Source organism: Lissotriton helveticus, chromosome 4_1, assembly GCF_964261635.1.
Source record: "Lissotriton helveticus chromosome 4_1, aLisHel1.1, whole genome shotgun sequence".
NCBI classification, from domain to species: domain Eukaryota; kingdom Metazoa; phylum Chordata; class Amphibia; order Caudata; family Salamandridae; genus Lissotriton; species Lissotriton helveticus.
This window is the reverse complement of record NC_136063.1, coordinates 2,105,338,820-2,105,360,628: the sequence shown is the minus strand read 5'-3', so window position 1 is coordinate 2,105,360,628 and position 21,809 is coordinate 2,105,338,820. Positions and strand designations below refer to the sequence as shown.

Sequence of the window (21,809 nt, the reverse complement as noted above, 5' to 3'; positions counted from 1 at the left end):
ATGGTTATAAATCCTAAAACGTTACATATTCAAGGAACCATTCCAAAACGAAAGACTGACTTGCCAGAGGAACATCATGCCCCTCCTAAAAAGAAGAATATGGGCACTAACCTTACTCCTCCTTACAATCCACCTCTTTCTCCTCCTCCTAATCTTAACTTGCTCATTACACCTATCAATTCACTACTAAGGCCTATTACACCTGACCCACAGGATGAAGGGGATAGGGATCAGGATGAGGACACTGACTCTTGGGATGATTGCCACACTGACCCAAATACAGACAATGGCCCTGATTTGTATCCCTCTAGACCTTATCTTGAGCTCCTTAACATGGCCACTCATTAATATGGGGTAGAACTTCACAAGGACTTTTCAAGACAGTTTCTTCCTCCCAAAGAAAAACTCATACCTTACCAATGCTAAAAGGTATGCTAAAATATACAGACAAGGTCTTTAAGGATCCCGTAAGGGCTAGAATTATCACTCATAGAGTAGATAAAAAATAAAAACTATCTCCTACCGATCCTATTTATATTAAGGGACAGCTACCCTTAAACGATCTTGTAGTATCCAACGCACGCAACAGAGCTCACTCCCCAGCCACAGGAGACACCCCTCCTTCTGACGAGGAGTCCAAGCTTATCGATGCCTCATGCAAAAGAATAGCTTCGCAGGCAGCAAACAACTGGCGCATTGCGAATGCCCAGGCGCTGCTAGCCCATTACGACAGGGCTCACGATGATGAGCTAGAAAAACTAATACAACACTTGCCTGACCAATACAACTCTAAAGCTAACAACCTTATACATGTAGGTAAGCTTATTACTAACACCTCCATTAAATGTACGCTGGATGCAGCAGACACAGCATCTCGTGGAATCAACACAAGTATATTATTACGTAGGCATGCTTGGCTCAGGATCTCTGTATTTAAGCAGAAGTGCAAACCTCATCCTTTTGATAAAGAGCATCTTTTCGGCCCAGCTGTTGATACCATGCTGGAAAAGATGAAGAAGGACAATGAGGTCGCTAAGTCCATGGGGGCTTTACCGTTACCAGCCAGTAGAGGTTCCTTTCGCCGCTCGTTTTACAGGGGTGGCGCAAAAACTATGTCCACTGACCATGCCTCCTCCTCTTACAAGGGCAACACTCAATCACCCTCGCCCAGAGGATATTCTAGAGGAGGTTATAGAGGGAACAATAATAGATGAAGAGGTAATTCCACATGCTCTTCCCCCGCAAACAAACAATGACTTCGCTTCACTACCCCCCGATCATCCCACTCCTGTCGGGGGACGTCTCTCCCAATTTTTACCTGTCTGGAATTCAATCACCACAAACAAGTGGGTACTACAAATTATCCAACATGGTTACTGCCTGTAGCTTACAAACACTCCACCAAATATTCCTCCAAGAGCACATGCAATGTCACCGGAACATCTCACTCTCTTAAAGCAAGAGGTTCTTTCTCTGTTACAAAAACACGCAATAGAACCTGTTCTGTTAATACATCAAAGGACCGGGGTATACTCCCTGTATTTCTTAATTCCCTTAAAGGACGGCTCTCTCAGGCCTATACTAGACCTCAGACATTTAAACCTCTACATACTGTCGGACCCTTTCCACATGGTCACACTCCAACAGGTGCTCCCCCTACTTCAGCAGGGCGACTTTCTATCCACTCTAGACCTAAAGGACGCCTACTTCCATATTCCCATTCACGGACAACATTACCAATTCAAAGTCCTCCCATTCGGAGTAACTATGGCACCCAGGGTTTTCACCCAGGGTTTTCACCAAGTGCCTAGCAGTAGTCGCAGCTCATCTAAGAAGAGCGCACGTTCATGTCTTTCCTTACCTAGACTGCTGATAAAAACCAGATCACAGCAAAGCTGCATACATCACACCCTAAAAAGAGTCCAACTGCTTCACGACTTGGGTTTCACCGTAAACCTCACCAAGTCTCACCTCCAACCATCCAACACGCAGATGTATCTAGGAGCCATAATAGACACTCGCACAGCTTTAGCGTACCCCAACCCAGTCAGGATTCGCAACATGGCAGCTCTAATTTCACAGTTTCAGCCTCAACACTCACTACCAGCCAGAGTGTTCATGCAACTAATCGAAATAATGGCTTCTTGCATTTTAATCATTCCATATGCAAGACTTCAAATGCGTCCCCTACAGGAATGCTTAGCACATCAGTGGAACCAGGCTTAAGGTCAGTTACCAGATCTGGTGTTGATAGTTGGCCGTACTCATCGCTCTCCAGTGGTGGAACATACAAAACCTTTCCAAGGGGCGGCCAATTCTCGATCCGGTTCTAACTGTAGACACATCCCTCACTGGGGAGCACCTATGGGAAAATATAACCATCCAGGGCATGTGGACTCTGCAACAAAAACAACTCCACATAAACCATCTAGAACTGCCAGCAATTTTTCTAGCATTAAAACCCTTTCAACTTCATCTAGTAGGCAAAGCTGTCCTGGTTCGCACAGACAACATGACAGCCGTGTACTACATACAAAAACAGGGGGGGACACACACTCTGTACAGCTGTCAGTTATCACAGAGAATCTGGAGATGGGCCATACCTCAAAAGATATATCTCCTTGCAGAACATCTTCTAGGAGTACACATCCAAGTTGCAGATCTGCTCAGTCATCAATGACAGCCGATACACGGATGGGAACTTCACCCTCAAGTTCTCATCCCGTTCTTCCAAATGTGGGGCTTCCCAGAGATAGAGCTGTTTGTCACCCACGTAAACGCAAAATGCCCAAACTTTGCGTCCAGACATCCACACCCATTGTCCAAAGGCAATGCACTATGGATGAATAGGTCAGGGATATTTGCTCACGCTTTTCCACCTCTCCCACTCATTCCATTAGTGGTTCGGAAACTCAAACAACACTCACTGATGCTTATCCTAGTTGTTCCCACATGGTCCCGACAACATTGGTTCACAACTCTGTTGGAACTATCAGTAGTTTCCCACCAAAAACTACACCTCTCCCCCAAGTTCCTTACTCATAACCATGGAGAGATAAGACATCCAGATCCCAGTCAGCTCAACCTTGCAATTTGGCACCTGAAATCTTAGAGTTTGGCTACCTTAATCTTCCGCCAGAATGCATGAATGTTATCAAAGAGGCTAGACGCCCTACCACAAGAGCATGCTACGCAGCAAAGTGGAAGAGATTTGTTGTTTATTGTAACAACAATCACATCAATCCACTAGATGCCTCAATACAAAACATAATTTGTTATCTATTACACCTGCAACGTTCTAACTTAGCGTACACATCCATACTCTTACATCTCACTGCAATAGCTGCATATCTGCAAAACAGACAGCACTTGTCTCTTTTTAGAGTGCCTGCTATTAAAGCTTTTATGGAAGGACTCAAAGGACTCATTCCACCCAGACTTTCACCTTCTCCGGTGTGGAACCTTAACATAGTCCTTACAAGTCTCATGGGTCCACCATTGGAGTTGTTGCACAAATGCGAAATACGATTTCTCCCCTGGAAAGTAGCCTTCCTTATAGCCATCACTTATCTCAGGAGAGTGGGTGAGCTTCAGGCACTAACCATAATAGAGGAACCATTTTTGAAAATACACCAAAGCAAAGTGGTCCTTAGAACTAACCCCAAATTCTTACCTGAAGTCATCTCTTCCTTTCATATCAACCAATCTGTTGAGTTGCCTATGTTCTCCCCTCAACCAGTTTCAGTGGCAGAACGTGCACTTCACACATTAGATGTCAAGAGAGCACTGTTTTACTACATAGAAAGAACAAAGCCCTTTCGGAAAACTAAACAACTCTTTGTTGCTTTTACTCCACCACATAAAGGCAATCCCATTACAAAATCAGGCATTGCAAGGTGGATAGTTAAGTGCATTCAAATATGCTACATCAAATTTAAACGCTCACTAACAATTCCTCCTAGAGCGCACTCTACATGCAAAGTAGGGGCTTCTATGGCATTCTTAGGAAACATACCAATAGATGACATCTGACAAGCTGCAACATGGTCTACACCACACACATTCACAAAACACTATTGTGTGGATGTCTTAGCAAAACAACAGGCCAGTGTGGGCCAGGCAGTTTTACAAACACTATTTCAAATCCCTGCAACAGCTACAGGTTAGCCACCGCTTCAAAATAACTGCTTTATAGTCTATGTTAAAGCATATGATCTACAGCTCATATGCCTCGAACGGAAAATGCTACCCAGTATGCATTCGTTCTTGGCATATAGAGCTGTAGAGTCATATGCATCCACCCGCCTCCCCGGCACCTTTACCTGTTGCAGTGATATCTTACTTAGATACAATTTACAAGGACATTTATTTTATTACTTTACAAACTCCATCATCACCCTTTATGGCAAAACAATCTAAGGATGGAGTCGATGCCCATGCGCACTTTCACCAAATAGAGGAGTCACCTACCTCGTGACTACAAGACTTCTTTGAACAAAAACAAAGTGCAAACATCCGGACCCAACACCAGATGGCAATCTAAGCTAAAGCATATGACTCTACAGCTCTATATGCCAAGAACAGATGTATATTGGGTAAGTAACATTTTCCGTGTTGTTGTTCTCATCAGTGTGTAAGAGAGATGTGCAATTGTATGATTGTGTGAGGTTAGGAGAGTATGAGTTATGAATGAACCACCGCTTTTGTAATCCATGACAATGATTATCTGTGTAGAAAATATATATATGATAGATACATTGATATCATAATAATAAATAAAAATATATTTTTCTAATTGATGCATGCTTTGTCTCTTTGTCTCAGTATGTGCCTCAAGTTTTGTGATATTAGTTATTAGTTGCCTGAGTTTTTCTTATGTGTTAATTACTCTATCCCTGCCTTGGGCAAATATTTTTGTGGCAGGAGACCCTTTTTCCTTACATTAGTATACATAACCCACATCATTGAGTGTCCCCCACACTCTGCATGCACTGTTGTGGGGCCAGGCTTGTGCTCCTCTCCTAGTTGGCAAGTATGTGTCCAATGACTGTGTCCTAGAGGCATCTTTGGCATGTGTCTATCTTCAGATGGCGGCATTCGTATGGGCTGATGGTCTCAGCAACAGGAGGGCCCCTTTATCACAGACTGACCTTCTGGACCAGTGGAAGATCTCTGGGGCCTTCCTGGGATTAGTTGTTCATGCAGGACTCTTCCAGAGTCGATGACTTTGTAGTTTCAAGGCACTTCTGGTCAGCAGAAGCTAGATCCAAATCAGCACACTTGAGGATAGTTCCAGGGACAGTCACTCAGTTGCTTTGGCACACGTTGGCAAGTGCCTCAAAGTAGCAGCTTCCATTTTCAGTGGCATAGTCCACACAGGCACACAGTTGAAAAATGCCAGAACACGCCATAGTCTCAGTTCATCGGACACTCCTAGACGAGTGCCATGGATTCACAGGTCTCTTCTTCAGAAGATCAGGCTGCTCAGGTACCTATGGAAAAGTGCCATGGATCTGTCAACAGTAATGCTTCAGTCACTCAAGCAGTGCCACAGGCCAGTGTCAGTTCCTTCTTTAGCGTCACTGAGTCCTCAGGCACTCATAAGCAAGTGCTGCAACTGGAACAACTATGTCAGTGAAGGAATATTCTTGGGCATACTTTTGCAGTGCTGCAAATCCTCCACTTTGGCTTCCATGATTCGCCCAGTCCAGTCATGCTCTCACTTGTCTGGTGGATGGTTAACCTCTCTTGTACACACCAGTCGTTAGCTCCGTCTGCATGTATGGCTTGCTCATTCCCTCAAGGAAAACAAGGAAATGGAAAACCGTTCTTCCTCTAGATCAGACTCTAGGCGCCTCCCACCCACCACTGGAAATTTGGCTGTCAGACATATACCAATTTTGGGTGAACAGTTTTCACCTGTTTGATTTGTGGCGCATCCCCTCCTTGGTCCAAGAGAACTTGAAACTAGAACATGTAGGGCAACTGTAGGAAGTTCGCTTTTTATGTACAGTACCAAGATGAGGTACATTATGTAGAAAGTACAGACGACCCTTATTGTCTTACAGGGCTTAAATGAATAATCCCAAATGCTCTGTTTGTGGTAGTGTAGGCAAGCAGTTCAGGCTTATCAGAGGGTAGTGTTGAGCATTTGTTGAACATTCAGAGTAAGTAAATGAGACGCTCACTCAAGAAGAAACTCAAGACCAATTTAGAAAAATGACCTAGATTTTTATAAATGTTGGCACTTAAGATTATCGGAATCATGGAAGTGCTTTAGACATTATCAAATTGTACAGTAAACATTGTTGAAAATGACTGCTGTCAGATTTGAGGCATGAGCCTCAAATGCGATATTGTTTATGGGAGAAACATACCCTGCATAGGTACACTTACAGATGACTTGCAGAACTGTTCTTTTGGACTTAAGATATGAAGGGGCCAAGGTCCAAGAAAGCACCAGGAGTTCAAGTTTACGTGCCCTGGGATGTCTGGGTGCAGAGGTGCTTCCAGCTGTGGTAGCCCCGAACACTACACGCTAAAGTCAATGGGGACAAGTAACTGTAAAAAAAAGGCTGCAAAGGAGGTCTGGGGGACCAGTCCTGCAGAAATGGGGTGGGTGGGTGGAGAGTGGCTTGGTTCTTGAGGGTCTCAGGGCCACAGAGACACCACACCATCTGTTTATGTGAGCCTGGGCTGGGGAGCTCGGGTGCAGAAGCGTTATGTCCAGCAGGTCCCAGGAGTTAGAGGCTCCCATGGTTCTTGGGTGACCTGGAGAGAGGACGGGAACAGGGCAGCAGGGCCTCTCTTGATGAAGCTCTCATGGATCGTGAATTCCCTCATTGGTCGGTCAGAGTCAGTGGTGTCCGAACTGGACACGCAACAAGGCTTTATTGCTGCAAATGCTCCGGTAAGCAGAGTATTGGTGCTGAACAGCCCCTGGAGATCCCAGTGTCTCCAAACTTGCCAGGGGGATGGATCTGACCTCCTAGAGTAACAAAGACCTCTTTCTGGAGTGCTGCTTCCTCGGTGGGCCCGATCGCCAGCAACACGGTGAACTCGGCAGATGCTTCTCGGTGCCTTTAACTGTACGGGACGACTTCTCCACCCCAAGGGAGATGTTAACTGGTTGTCAAAGTCCTGGGCAGTCCTCCAAGAGTTGGAGAGGGTGTACCGCTTTTGGACGAGCTGGGTCTTTGCAAGTGCTCTTCTTTTGTCCTCTTCAGTTCCCAGGAATAGAATCTGAGTTCCTGGTGTACGGGGGGCACTAAATGCTAAATGTAGGGGTGTTAAGGGGAGTAAAGGGTAGTAGCCAATGTGCTACTAACCCCTGAGGTCACTACCATTTCCTGTGTGCAATGGGCATAACCCTGTCCCAGAGTTCCTAATTCCACCAAAACAAGATGGTGGAACCCTTCTTTCATAGACCACATCAGGTAGCCCACCTAAGGGGTGTGACTAGCCCAGAGGTGCAACACGCCTACTTGCATAGCTATTTTCCTACCTGTCCTGGTGGGGCCTGAGGCAAGGGGGTGGCATCTCCCAGGTCTTTGGGGAAGCTGGGTGGCGTATCAAAGGCTGCAGGGGCTTTGAAACCCTTTGCCCTGATATGCGAAATCGCTAGGCGACCTGCTGGAGGAGGTGTGATCACTTTCCCCCGGAGAAAGCATTGTTTCTGGCCTCAGAGCATAGACATTCACCTGCAGAGGTCAGAAACTTGTCTGTGGTCACAGGCTGGACCATACCAGTCAGCCAGCCCACTAAACATTAGTACGTTTTTCAGGGGGCACCTCTAAAATGGCCTCTGGGTGCATGTCGAATAAAATCTAGTACTGGTAACAGTACAGATTTATCAAGACAAGGTGTTTGATACCAAACACCATCAGTTTCAGTAAAGCCATCATGTAGCTGGGAAACTTGTAATGACCAGTGACCTGCATATATACTTAAGATGGCTAAAGCTGGCTTCCCTGATCATTTGTACCATCAAGTAATTGAACTAAACAGGGGCATAGTTGCTCATGTAGATAGGTCCTCACATATAATATAATGCACACTGCCCTAGGAGGTTCTATGTTGTTGTCTGTGCGTTTTGAGGAAGTTTCAGGTATGGGTGAGGATTGGTAGGGGTCTATGGACCCTTTAAAACATCAACTGGAAGTTCCAGTGGAACAGCTGGACTGGTCTGAGGATCTTGGAGAGGCTAGTGGACCGAACACATCTCCAGATACTGATATGCTATCCAGATACTGATATGCTCTCTCTGCCAACTGTGGCTACGGAGGAGGCAGCTTCTTAGGCCATGGTGGTAAAGAGGGCAGCAGAGGTCCTTGGACTGGAGCTGTCTGCTGTGCAGGTCAGGACTAATATTGTGGGGCTTCCACCTCCAAACCCCTATTGCCCTTTAATGAAGCACTAACAGATGTCCTTGTAGGCACGTAGTGCAAGCCTAGCACAGTGACTCCTGTGAATTGGATAATTGCACGCTGCCATCGCCCGGAGCCAGGCGATCCAAGTTTCCTCAGCCAACACCCCACCCCAGAGAGCTTAGTGGTTCAGGCTTCGAAATCCCATGGCGCATTCCTTCCGCCCCTCCAGATAGGGAATCCAAGAGGCTGGACACACTTGGGAAGAAAATGTTTTCTTCTACCAGCCGGACATTGCGGTCGGTGAATACTGCATGCTTATTGGGCAGTTTCTCCCACACCCTTGGGAGACGGTTGTGCAAGTGTTGCCACAGGTCTCAGAGGAGGCCCGGGACGTGCGCTCCCAGGCAGTGAAGGAGAGATACAGCAAAATTCACCATTAGCTGTGGCTTAGACACGACTGACTCGCTGGGCAGACCGGTTTCGTCGACGGTGGCCTTACAGTGCCACACCTGGCTCAGAACATCTGGCTTCTCAGATGATGTCCAAACTAATCTCATGGACATGCCCTTTGACGGGACGGCTCTTTTGGAGAGAAAGCTGACTCGGCATTGGAGCACTTCGAGAATTCTTGTGCTACGGCTAGATCCTTGGACCTCATGGTCACACCTCAGTTTAGCTTCCGCCCCTTTCGGGGCACTGGAAGGGGTTTTCAACAATGTCAGCCATAATACCAGCCACTGTCCTGCGCAGACTTCCTAAGTTGTAGGTGGACGGGGTTCATTCTGACCTTAAAATGGTAGCCAGAAGTCATCTGCCACCCAGCCCTTGGCAGCTACAGCCAGCCTCCAAGCACTCCTAGTTTGAGTCTGCAAAACCATTTCACTCCAGTCAGATGGAGTATTCATCACCATCTTCCCCGTTGGAGGTCCATAACATCGGACAGCTGGGTCTTGCAGATTATTCAGGAAGTGTATTCTCTTCCTTTTCTTTTTTTTCCTCCTCCTATTACGGCAATTCAAGAACGGCTGGTGGAGGATCATCTAGCATTACTCCAAGTTACAGCTCTCCTGGCCAAGGGAGCTATATAAAACAAAGATAGCACATTACAACGCGTGCTTTTACTAAGCGGTAGGTAACAAAGCTTTTGTTACAACAACCTCGTTACAACGACCACGTTGTTATAACGCGGTGCCATTACTACGCAAGTCATTACATCGACTTGCACTAGATGGCCCTGTAACATTAGGAATGTAAAATGTACTATTCCAACTCCAGCTTACGCAACAGTAGGGAAGGTGTTGGAATAGTAAATTATACCATTTCTTATGTTAGATTGTCATCTACTGCAAGTCGATGTAATGACTTGCGTAGTAATTGCATCGCGTTGTAACAACGTGGTTGTTGTCACGACCGCGTTGTAAAGGCAAAGCGGTCTAATGACCGCGATGTAAAGGTTGTTTCCCATATAAAGCGCTTCAATTTCAGAAGTAGGCAGGGGTAGCTACTCCCTCTACTTTCTGATTCTGAAAAAGAACAGGGTTGTGGCTCCTTTTGGACCTTCAGACTGTCCAGCTCTTCCTCAAAAAGGAGAAATTCAAGATGCCGACATTGACTGAGGTCTTGTCTGCTCTAGACCAAGCAGATTGATTGGTAGTGTTGGACTTGCAGGATGTGTATTTTCATATCCCCATCCTGCCGGGTCATAGGCCTTACCTGTGGTTCAAGGCAGGCCACAAGCACTTTCAGGTTACTGTGCCACCTTTTTGCCTTACCAGCACCCCTTGGGTGTTCACCAAGGTGATGGCAGTGGGTGGAGCTCATCTGCGCAGGTTAGTGGTGTCAGTCTTCCCCTATCTCCACAACTGGCTGTTGAAGGCACCTTCACCCCAGACTGTTGTCTCCCACCTCCAGACTATAGCAAACCTCCTGCATTCGCTCGAGTTCTCTATAAACGTGCCAAAGTCAAACCTGACTCCTTCTCAAATGCTCCCTTTCATTGGCACGTTTTGGACACTGTGCAGTTTTGGTTTATACTCCTGAGCAGCTGGTCCAGGATATTCAGGCTATTATACAGAAGTTTCAGTCTCTATCCTGGATTTCGTGGGATTGACTCTGAGGCTGCTGGGACTCATGGCGTCCTGTTGGTAAATCACGGCCGGTGACGTATGCAAGCTCTGCAGTGGGTCCTGAAGTTCTATTGGGAACAGCATCAGGGGAATCTCTTCGACATGGTTCAGATCTTGGAGGGAACAGCAAAAGACCTGCAGTGGTGGTTTACAAATTGTGATTCGGTTAGAGGCAGTCCCCTCTCCCTTCTACATCCAGATCTCACAGTAGTTACAGATGCATCACTTCTAGTATGAAGCGGCCATCTGGGAGAGGTGGCAATCAGGGGACACTGGTTTCCAGCGGAGTCTGGGCTCCACATCAACTTGTTGGAGTTCGGGTGATCCGGCTAGCATTTAAAGCATTTCTTCCTCTTTCAAGGGGAAGTTAGTTCAAGTGTTCACGGACAACACCACCGCAATGTGATACTACACAAGAAGGACATAGTGGGGTAATGGACCCTTTTCCAAGAGGCCCTGCGTCTCTGAACATAACTGGAACAGTAGTTCAACATCTGGCAGGGTCTCAGAACGCAAGGGCAGACGAACACAGCCGTCGATGCCTAGCGGATTATGAATAGCATCTTCAGTAGTGGTGGCACAAGGGCTCTTTCAGCAGTGGGGAGAGCCTTGGTTAGATCTGTTCGCCGCCGAAGAAAATGCATAGTTTCAGCAGTTTTGTGCCCTGGAGTCTCCATGGCGGCTATCGCTCTGTGAAGCTTTTCGTAGCAAGTGGAGTTCAGGCCTCCTGTGCGTCTTTTTGCCCATACCACTTCTGCCCAGAGTTCTGAAGAAGATACTATAGGTACTATAGATATTATAAAACTCACCAAACGAGAGGGACAAAAAAGGGGGGGGGGACAGTTCATCTACTAGAGAACTGGGAATATGGGCAATAAAGACAATAAAGGAGGAAAAACATACTGGAAAACCCATAGGGTTGTTTAAATTGCTCTCACCCACTTAATAGTGGCATGCTTCATACTAGGGCTGTTAACACACCCTAACGCAGACTTACGCTCGGGGTGTAGCGCATATTTTTTACAGAAAATACTTTTTTCATGGAGGGGTCCCTATTGCAGAAAGAAAAGATATTGAAAACTGTCTAAGTGGGTGTCCCTATCTTTATTTATTATGGGCCCCCCTTGACAGGGTTAAAATATGAAAAGAGCAAGTATATTGGAGAAGCTACATCTCCATTACCCTGTCTGCATGTATTATGTACATGTTTCAGCCTATTCCAAATGCCCTGATGGGTCACTGGCCTTCTTCAGGATACAGATCTCTCATTAAAGTCCTGATCCCTCTAGTTTACTTGACCAAAAGGTAGGGATAATTATATGGTAATACTTGCCTCTAGTAGACACACTCAGGATGCATCCCCGAGCACGGGGCACATCAACTTTCACCCTCCCGGTTGGAGGAGCATCACGTCCGCACAATGGGTACTCCAGATCATGCAACATGGATATTCCCTACCCTTCTTCGGGTACCTCTGGAGATACCACCCACATAACTACTACAAGAGGACCTCTTGTCTATACTCTGAGGAGGAGTACAGGCTCTCTTTACCAAGGGAGCGATAGGAATGGTGCTGGTACCAGAGACTAGTTGTTATTCCAGTTATTACCTGGTGCCAAAATACACAGAGGCATTCGCACGATCCTCAATCTGCACCCTCTGAATTTCTTCCTCTGGTAGAACAACTTTAAGACGTTTACCCTGGTCTAAGTTCTATCAGCACTGAACACAGGAGACAGGATGGTGGTATTTGATTTACAGGATGCCTGTTTCCACATCCCCGTCCTGCAGTCTCACAAATTCTACCAGCAGTTTCAGGTAGGCCAAGAGCACTTTCAGTTCACTGTGCTTCCTTTTGGCCTTAGCAGTGCACCTCGTGTGTTCACAGAAGTGATTGCGGTTGCACCCCATATGCAGAACTTTGGAATACCAGCCTTACCATACCATAACAACTAGCTGCTAAAAGCGGACTCACCTCAGCCAGTCACAAACCACTCCAGAAAAGGTGTTACTAAAGGTAAGTAACTTATTCGTTTATGATAATAGGTATGCATCCATCTCATAAGTGTCTCAATTTAGGAGAGCTATGTTTATACTATTAGATGTGTGTCTGTCTTATCACTGTCTGCAACGTTATTCAAATAGACATGGAACCATCTCGCCTCTGTCTAGAAGGCTCTATTTATGTTAATACGTGTGAATCCATTTCCTCAATGTCTGTATTAAAGAAGGCTATGTTTACGCAAATAGATATACATCCATCTCATCACTGCGTGCATTGAAGAGCAATCTATGTAGCAGCTTTATTTTAAGAGCTTGTGTCTTCCAGGTCCAAAAGGCATTGCTGGTAAACCTGGTCAAGCCGGAATTAATGGTTTGCCTGGTGATCCTGGCCCACTCGGAGATTCTGGTTTTTCTGGTATTCCTGGACCTGTCGGTTTTGAAGGTAATTGTTTCATACATTGTGCATAATGTGTGTCCTTAAAGTAGCTGTATTTTGCATTAACACCACGAAACACTAGGTAAAAGGAGTGTTGTAAAGTGTTACCATCATAATGTTTGGTGGCTACTTTAGTTCATAGAATTGTGTAGTTGTATATAGCCAGGAGAAACCCCTATTGTGAGGTGAGAGAAGAATAAACATGTTTTTGTCAAGTTAAATGAAGTGACCTGTATTTATGCTTTGAAAATATTATCAGTCCACACACAACAATCCACCACACTCTTAAGTACCCTTGACAGATATTCAGCCATATCCAAGCCATGCAATGCATATAACAGTCCTCCAGATGGTGTGACCTTGAACAATTACCAACAGCTACACACAGGAACCTTAACTAACCACGTTAGCAGGCCTACAAACAAGCATACACATAACAGGAGCTTAGGAACTACATCCACACTAGTGATAATGCATCTCAAACAGCCAGAAACCAGACACAGTTCTATGAGGGAATCCTGGATACAGGACAGAGCACACACTTTATGAATCTATGAAACAACATGGGTGAGTAAGGAAACAGAATCTGAAAGATGAATGAGAAGGGATATGCAGGGGTCGGAAGCATCTGCAGAACACAAATACGTACATAAACATCTGAATTTTCAAGCATTAAGCTGGATCCGGAAGCTTTTTCTAAGCAGTATCCCTGCGTGCCGGTAGGTGGCGTCAGTCAACTCCGTTTGGCGTCGTCGGAGTTGTGATGTCAGCATCATCACTATAACCACCACTCTGTCATGCTGATGTCAGTTCTTTTCTATCTGAGCCAGCCAGTGCCGATATGTTGAAGAGAGCTACCCCCTGTCAATTTTTGACAGACGTTTTTTCAACACTTTTGTCGACCTCGTTGGTGTGTTTAGGCATGTGGAGCAAGAAGACTTTGGGGATTCAAGCCACGTGGCGCCTGTCACCACGCCATGTCTGTCACTGACCCCCATTTACTGTGTCTCTGGTGCGCCTCAGAGGATGTAGGGACCCCCGTGGAACCCACACCTGCGGTCCTGGGCAAGGCCTCCCATTGGACCGGTTCCTGGGTCTATACCGATGCCGGTCGCACCTCCACAGCAACCTTCCCGGGCGTTGCGTTCGACACCGAGGTCCTTGGCATCACCAGCGCCTCCACGATCCTCATTCACGACGACATTGAGTCGGTCGGGTGTTCCCCCTACGCAGAGATCAGCACCAACTGAGCCATATGGCTCCATGCCGTTCACCCTACCCTATTCTGAAGGGTTAGGGATGGAGAAAGATTGGGAGGGGGAGGAGGATCCCTTAGAAATCCTGCACCAACAAGTTGTGGACTGGTACGAGGAGTTGGGTAATGACAGTGGTTTGGACACCTCCCCAGACTCTGGCATGCTGAGGAGGGAGCATCATTTGCCATGGTGATGCGTAGGGCTGTGGAGGTCCTGGACGTGCATCCCCCTACAGTGACTAATGTCTTGACAGAGGTCCTGCAGCCTGGGGTCTCCAGCTTGGAACCCTTACTGCCCTTTAATGAGGCCTTAAAATACGTCCTTCTGGGTACCTTGTCCAAACCCAGGACAGGGGCTCCTGTGAATAGGAAGATTGCCTGCCGCCATCGCCCTGCACCGGCCGACTCACTTTTCCTCACCACCCACCCCACAAAGCTTGGTGGCCCAGGCTACCTCTTCCCGTGGCGTGTTCCCTTCCTCTCCCCCGCACAGGGATTCCAAGAGACTGGAGAGTTTTAGAAATAAAAAATAATCATCCGCAAGTCTGGCATTGCGGTCAGTGAATACCACATGCCTTTTGGGCAGCTATGCCCATTTGATATGGGACACAGTTGTGCAAATTGTGCCCAGAGTCTGAGCTTTACTCACCCAAGCTATTTCAGATGGGAGAGACGCAGTTAAGTTCACCATTAGATGTAGCTTGGACACGACGGACTGGCTAGGCAGGGGAATTTCCATGATGGTGGCCGTTTGTTGTCACGCCAGGCTGAGAACATCGGCTTTTTCGTGGGATGTCCAGGCTAACCTCATGAACATGCCCTTTGGTGTCTTCTGTTTTTTGGGAGACAAAGTGGTTACTGACCTTGAGTGTTTCAAAGACTCGCAGGCCACGGCCAAGTCTTTGGGCCTCACCACAACACCTAGGGCCTCATCCGCTTTTTGCTCCTCTCGTGGCTATGGAGGGGGCTATCAACCACACCAACCCTACTCTGGCCAGCAGGCCCTGCAAGTTCAGCAACCTCTGCGGGGCTGTGGCCGCGGACCAGAAGTCGAGCCAAGACAAAATCCCCCTCCTCTACTGCAAAATCTTCCTAGTCCGATCCTCCAGGATCACTCTCAGCCGGTCGGTGGCAGAGTACGCCATCATCTATACCACTGGCAAGATATCACATTGGACAAGTGGGTATTGCAAATAGTCAGAAGGGGCTATCCCCTCCCCTTCGAAACTACCCCCCCATCTATGCCCCCCTGTGTACAATCAGCGGATGGAGGATCACCGTGTCTTACTCCGCGAGGAAGTCACGACTCTCTTGGCCAAGGGAGCTATAGAGAGGGTTCCCAGGCCAGAAGTAGGCAGTGGTTGTCATCCCCGCTACTTTCTGGTCCCAAAGAAGGATAGAGGCATTTGTCCTATCCTAGACCTCAGGGCCCAAAATTACTTCCTCAAAAAGGAGAAGTTCAAGATGCACACCCTAGCTTAGGTCCTGTCTACCTTGGACCCGGAAGCCTGGATGGTAGCACTAGGCTTGCAGGATGGCTATTTTCATATCCCTATCCTACCTGCCCATCGTCGCTACTTGCGCCACAAACAGTTTCAATTTGCATTGCTTCGTTTCGGCCTCACAGCACACCTCGAGTGTTCACAAAGGTGATGGTGGTGATCGCAGCCTATCTGCGGAGATCAGGGGTTCCAGTCTTCCCCTATCTCGACTGGTTGTTGAAGGCGGGCTCGCCCCACACAGTTGTCTCCCACCTCCAGACTACGGCGAACATCCTGCATTCGCTGGGTTTCACTATCAATGTGCCAAAGTTACACCTGAGCAACTCTCAGACGCTCTCAGTCATTGGAGCGGTTCTTCACACAGTGCATTTTCGGGCCTGTCCTCTCGAACGGCGAGTCCAGGATATTCAGGCTATGATACTGATTTTTCAGCCCCTATCCTAGATTTCGGTAAGAATATATGGTGTGGTTGTAATACACTTATCAACCCCTTCAGGTCCAGCAGGTTTCGTCTGGAAAACCATCGGCTCCTCCCTCAGTAGCTGTGGCACAGAGCAGCAAAGCTTACACAGAGGAACACGTGTAAAGCATTTAACAGCACCAAAACAATTGCAGAAAAAATCAACGCCACACTCAAGAAATCAAAATAACAATTTATAAAAATATACTGTATTTTTATAAGAATTTGGACACAAGAACAAAAAAGATCCACCAGAGCGTTCCAGAGATACTGATTTGACAAGCAATAATAAATCAAATCAATTTCATTCAACCGCGCACAAGCCTTGGCAAAGTCAACAAATTGAACTTTTCAAAGAAAACGTAGGTAAGTGCAAATGCTGTTGGGTACAAGTACTTGGGGAGACCAACTCTGGCAGGAAGCTAGTTAGGGGGACCAGCAAGGTCCTCAAGAACAGCTACCTTCTCAGAAGAAGCAGTCCTTCAGCAGTTCCTGGTACTTTGTCTGTGTTGTAATGGATTCCTATGGAGTAGTCCTGATGCAAGGGATGCAGAATGCTGAAGATGCCCCTGCAGGGATTCCTCGGTCCACGAAGATGGTGAGGGGGTCCTGTTTGTGGGGTCTACATCCCACAAAGTCCTTTACTGTCTGGCTGAAGTTCAGTTGCCACTGGACTTCCAGCCACGCAATGTTGCTGTCACATGCCACTTGTTACTGGGACGATAACTTCCCTTCTCATGGTCCAAGGAATTCTCCTACAGTACTACTGGGTTCGGCGAACTCGGGCGCAACTTGTGTGTTGGTTCTTGGACCTTGGTGTTACACAGCAGCAGTGGTAGCGGGTTGAAGATTTTGGGCTATCAACTTGCCCCAGCAGGCTTCTTCAGCAATTGTGCCCCTATGTTGCAATCAGGATGTCAGTCGACTAGCCCTTGGACATCCTCTGGGCTTGACTGGGCTCTGGAGATGACTTCTCCTTGAGCAGGAAACGGCAGGCACAGTCCCTCTCCTCGCTAGCCTCCAGGTGCAGCAGGTGTCGCCCTCGTCAGTGCAGCCTTTCTTTACTGGTCCCTTGGTGCAGCAGGGCTGTCCTCCTTCAGTCCTTCTTTCGAGTCAGTCGAGATCTGAGTTCTGGGTGAAAGGGGTTCCCTATTTATCTTCAGGAAATGCCCTCAGGGTAAAATGCAGTTGGTAGCCAATGGCCTACCAGGTCCCCTCCCTCCTGATGACCACGTTCTGGAAAGTGTGGCATCTGACTATCCTAGGATGCACCATTCTGGCCACTCCCAAGATGACAATACCCCTCTCTCAGCACTCAGAGCTCCTTAGCCCGCCCTCAGAGGTGTGGCTACCAAGGGGCTACACCTTCTCCTCTCCTGTCCCCAGGGCCAGCATGTCCGCCTAAACAATAAAGCAGCCCATCTCCCAAATGTTACTCATTTGCCCTACAAAGACTGCTAATCCCTTGAAGTTCGCCTTTCGGGCAAACACCCATGTGGCTTCCTGCAGGAGGGAGGAAATCCTCTCTCTCATGCAAGCCATTCTTCTGTCCTTTCCTGGGAGTCATTAGCACATCATCCTAAGAGGGCAGAAAGCTGTCTGCAATACATCATGTAAACTGGCAGTGGAAACCTGGGGCTACTAAAGTGGCAACTTCTTAAGTTGCACTTTTGCCCATCAGTATCATTAAATTCAATTTAAACATTAAATCAGATGTAATGCTTTGATTCTTTTGATACCAAACAGTACCAACCTTAGTAGTACCATTCAGAAGTTGGTAGGGGTGATAGCCTGTAACTCTGTACTTGCCAATGGGGCGACTAGCCTTTCCACAGTAAAAATTATAATTCAGGGTTTTTACTGCTGACATACGTAAGAGTATGTGTCCTACTTTCTAAAACACAGCACCCTGCCTTAGTGCTCATTAGGCCTGCCATGAAGTGACTAACGTACATTAAAAGGGGAGGTTTGGGCTTTGCCATTACTTTAAATGTCAACGTTGAGTTTTAAACTGCCCTTCCAGTCTACAATGGGCAGACTGGGAGCCATGTTTTACCATGTCGTACTCATGGGGGCACAACTTGTGCTGCAGTCCACGAGAAACACCTCAACCTACAAGCCCTAGATACCCCTGGTATCATATACTAGGGACTTACCATTAAGTTGGGTTATAGCAATTGGGGACAAGCCAATTAAATATACATCAATTCAAGGGTCAGAGCACATGCACTGAGTCCAGTTTAGCAGGGCACAGGGCATTTCAGAACCATTACACCAGTACCTAGTAGTCGAAATTGGGTTGAACTGTGGTGGGGGCGGGGGGGGTCAAGCAAAAAGTATGTTCCTTACAACTACATTATTACATACGTCGGAGAAATTCGAAGGAGAGAGTGAGTGTAAGAAATGGCTAATGGAGGATAGAAAAGAGTCTATATGTTGATGCCCAGGACGAGGGTAAGAGGCACGTTTTGAGGAATCTGTCATACAATCAAACACTCACCCCCAGTCAAATGATCTGGGTTTAATCCATCACCATTCTTTAGTTCACTCAGCCACCCCAGTTCAGACCTGGCTATATGCAAATCAGGCTGACCCTGTGCCTCGTGGGAACAGTCCAGCCCGAACTGCCAAGCCATGTCTTCCCTGGACCGGAAACAAGCATCCTGGGACCGGTTTCGGATTCATAATCCTCATCAGCCAGGCTATCTTGAATCCAGTGGCCAAGTGAACAAGGGACTCACGTCTGAGCATACCCTGCCACACTTAGGGCGAACAAAGCAATACAAAAGGGGATGATGGACGGAGCGTTTGAACAAATCAAACACTCACCCCCAGTCAAATGATCTGGGTTTAATCCATCACCATTCTTTAGTTCACTCACCCACCCCAGTTCAGACATGGCTATATGCAAATCAGTCTGACCCTGTGCCTCGTGGGAACAGTCCAGCCCGAACTGCCAAGCCATGTCTTCCCTGGACCGGAAACAAGCATCCTGGGACCGGTTTCGGATTCATAATCCTAATCAGCCAGGCTATCTTGAATCCAGTGGCCAAGTGAACAAGGGACTCACGTCTGAGCATACCCTGCCACACTTAGGGCGAACAAAGCAATACAAAAGGGGATGATGGACGGAGCGTTTGAACAAATCAAACACTCACCCCCAGTCAAATGATCTGGGTTTAATCCATCACCATTCTTTAGTTCACTCAGCCACCCCAGTTCAGACATGGCTATATGCAAACTTACTCACCCTTGCCGCCACCGCCGAGAGTCATATCGGGGCTGACAGAGACGCAGGAGACACCGCCGCCACCGCCAAGAGTCCAGAGGCACCGGACTCCGCGCCGCCGCTCCGGGAGACCACAAATCCCGGCAGGCCTCGCGGCGGCGCGTCTGAGTGACGCGGCTTGCGCCCAGAGAGCGCCAACGGGAACCATAAAGCGGAGCAACCCCGGCAGAGCGGGGGAAACTTACTCACCCTTGCCGCCACCGCCGAGAGTCATATCGGGGCTGACAGAGACGCAGGAGACACCGCCGCCACCGCCAAGAGTCCAGAGGCACCGGACTCCGCGCCGCCGCTCCGGGAGACCACAAATCCCGGCAGGCCTCGCGGCGGCGCGTCTGAGTGACGCGGCTTGCGCCCAGAGAGCGCCAACGGGAACCATAAAGCGGAGCAACCCCGGCAGAGCGGGGGAAACTTACTCACCCTTGCCGCCACCGCCGAGAGTCATATCGGGGCTGACAGAGACGCAGGAGACACCGCCGCCACCGCCAAGATTCCAGAGGCACCGGACTCCGCGCCGCCGCTCCGGGAGACCACAAATCCCGGCAGGCCTCGCGGCGGCGCGTCTGAGTGACGCGGCTTGCGCCCAGAGAGCGCCAACGGGAACCATAAAGCGGAGCAACCCCGGCAGAGCGGGGGAAACTTACTCACCCTTGCCGCCACCGCCGAGAGTCATATCGGGGCTGACAGAGACGCAGGAGACACCGCCGCCACCGCCAAGAGTCCAGAGGCACCGGACTCCGCGCCGCCGCTCCGGGAGACCACAAATCCCGGCAGGCCTCGCGGCGGCGCGTCTGAGTGACGCGGCTTGCGCCCAGAGAGCGCCAACGGGAACCATAAAGCGGAGCAACCCCGGCAGAGCGGGGGAAACTTACTCACCCTTGCCGCCACCGCCGAGAGTCATATCGGGGCTGACAGAGACGCAGGAGACACCGCCGCCACCGCCAAGAGTCCAGAGGCACCGGACTCCGCGCCGCCGCTCCGGGAGACCACAAATCCCGGCAGGCCTCGCGGCGGCGCGTCTGAGTGACGCGGCTTGCGCCCAGAGAGCGCCAACGGGAACCATAAAGCGGAGCAACCCCGGCAGAGCGGGGGAAACTTACTCACCCTTGCCGCCACCGCCGAGAGTCATATCGGGGCTGACAGAGACGCAGGAGACACCGCCGCCACCGCCAAGAGTCCAGAGGCACCGGACTCCGCGCCGCCGCTCCGGGAGACCACAAATCCCGGCAGGCCTCGTGGCGGCGCGTCTGAGTGACGCGGCTTGCGCCCAGAGAGCGCCAACGGGAACCATAAAGCGGAGCAACCCCGGCAGAGCGGGGGAAACTTACTCACCCTTGCCGCCACCGCCGAGAGTCATATCGGGGCTGACAGAGACGCAGGAGACACCGCCGCCACCGCCAAGAGTCCAGAGGCACCGGACTCCGCGCCGCCGCTCCGGGAGACCACAAATCCCGGCAGGCCTCGCGGCGGCGCGTCTGAGTGACGCGGCTTGCGCCCAGAGAGCGCCAACGGGAACCATAAAGCGGAGCAACCCCGGCAGAGCGGGGGAAACTTACTCACCCTTGCCGCCACCGCCGAGAGTCATATCGGGGCTGACAGAGACGCAGGAGACACCGCCGCCAAGAGTCCAGAGGCACCGGACTCCGCGCCGCCGCTCCGGGAGACCACAAATCCCGGCAGGCCTCGCGGCGGCGCGTCTGAGTGACGCGGCTTGCGCCCAGAGAGCGCCAACGGGAACCATAAAGCGGAGCAATCCCCGCGTCGCGGGACGCGAGCGGGACGCCCGGGGCTAAGCCCGGGCAAAGGGCGGGCCCTCTGTGGCCCTCAGAGGCCCGAGGAGCCGGGCCTGGGCCAGAAACTCTGCCTCATTGCCTTTTGCCCACGGACATGGACACAATTGAACTGTAAGTAGGTTACTCACCCGTAGTTTTTTGCAATCGTAACCTTCAGGATTTTGACTTTCTGGGATCAATTGTTGTATTCCCTATTTATACCCCTTGCCTTATTTCTGGGTACCTGTAGGGTCTGCCATGAGTTGCCCAGAAACTAGGAGCAGGGCTGCTGCAGTAAAGAAACTGACTGGTACCCTGGATGACTTCATTGTTCAGACTAATGCTTTAATCGATTAAGGGATAGTAATTATGGATAGGAGGGTGTCCCAGGACCTAGCCGCTGCGAGACAATCCTCCCTAGGTCTTATCGCTAAAGCTCGTACTCCTAACAATGTTTCTGCTTTGGGAAATCCTAGAAATGCACAGAACGATAGGGGTCATGTCGCCCCAGGCTCACAGGAGGACCTGGAGGCTACTCCTAATCTTTCTCTGCTTGTGACTAGCACCTCAGTTGAAAAGGAGACTGATATTTTAACTAT

At 49.0% G+C, this 21,809-nt stretch overlaps 1 protein-coding gene across 2 annotated transcripts in view; it reads left to right on the top strand.

Annotated features, from left to right (window-relative positions):
* COL4A6 (collagen type IV alpha 6 chain) overlaps window positions 1-21,809 on the top strand; it is a 907,271-nt gene that overhangs the window by 841,307 nt on the left and 44,155 nt on the right. For both annotated transcript variants that reach the window (XM_078688783.1, XM_078688784.1), the window contains one exon: window positions 12,825-12,941. In XM_078688783.1, the coding sequence (XP_078544909.1) occupies window positions 12,825-12,941 (117 nt within the window). The remainder of the gene's footprint in view (window positions 1-12,824; window positions 12,942-21,809) is intronic.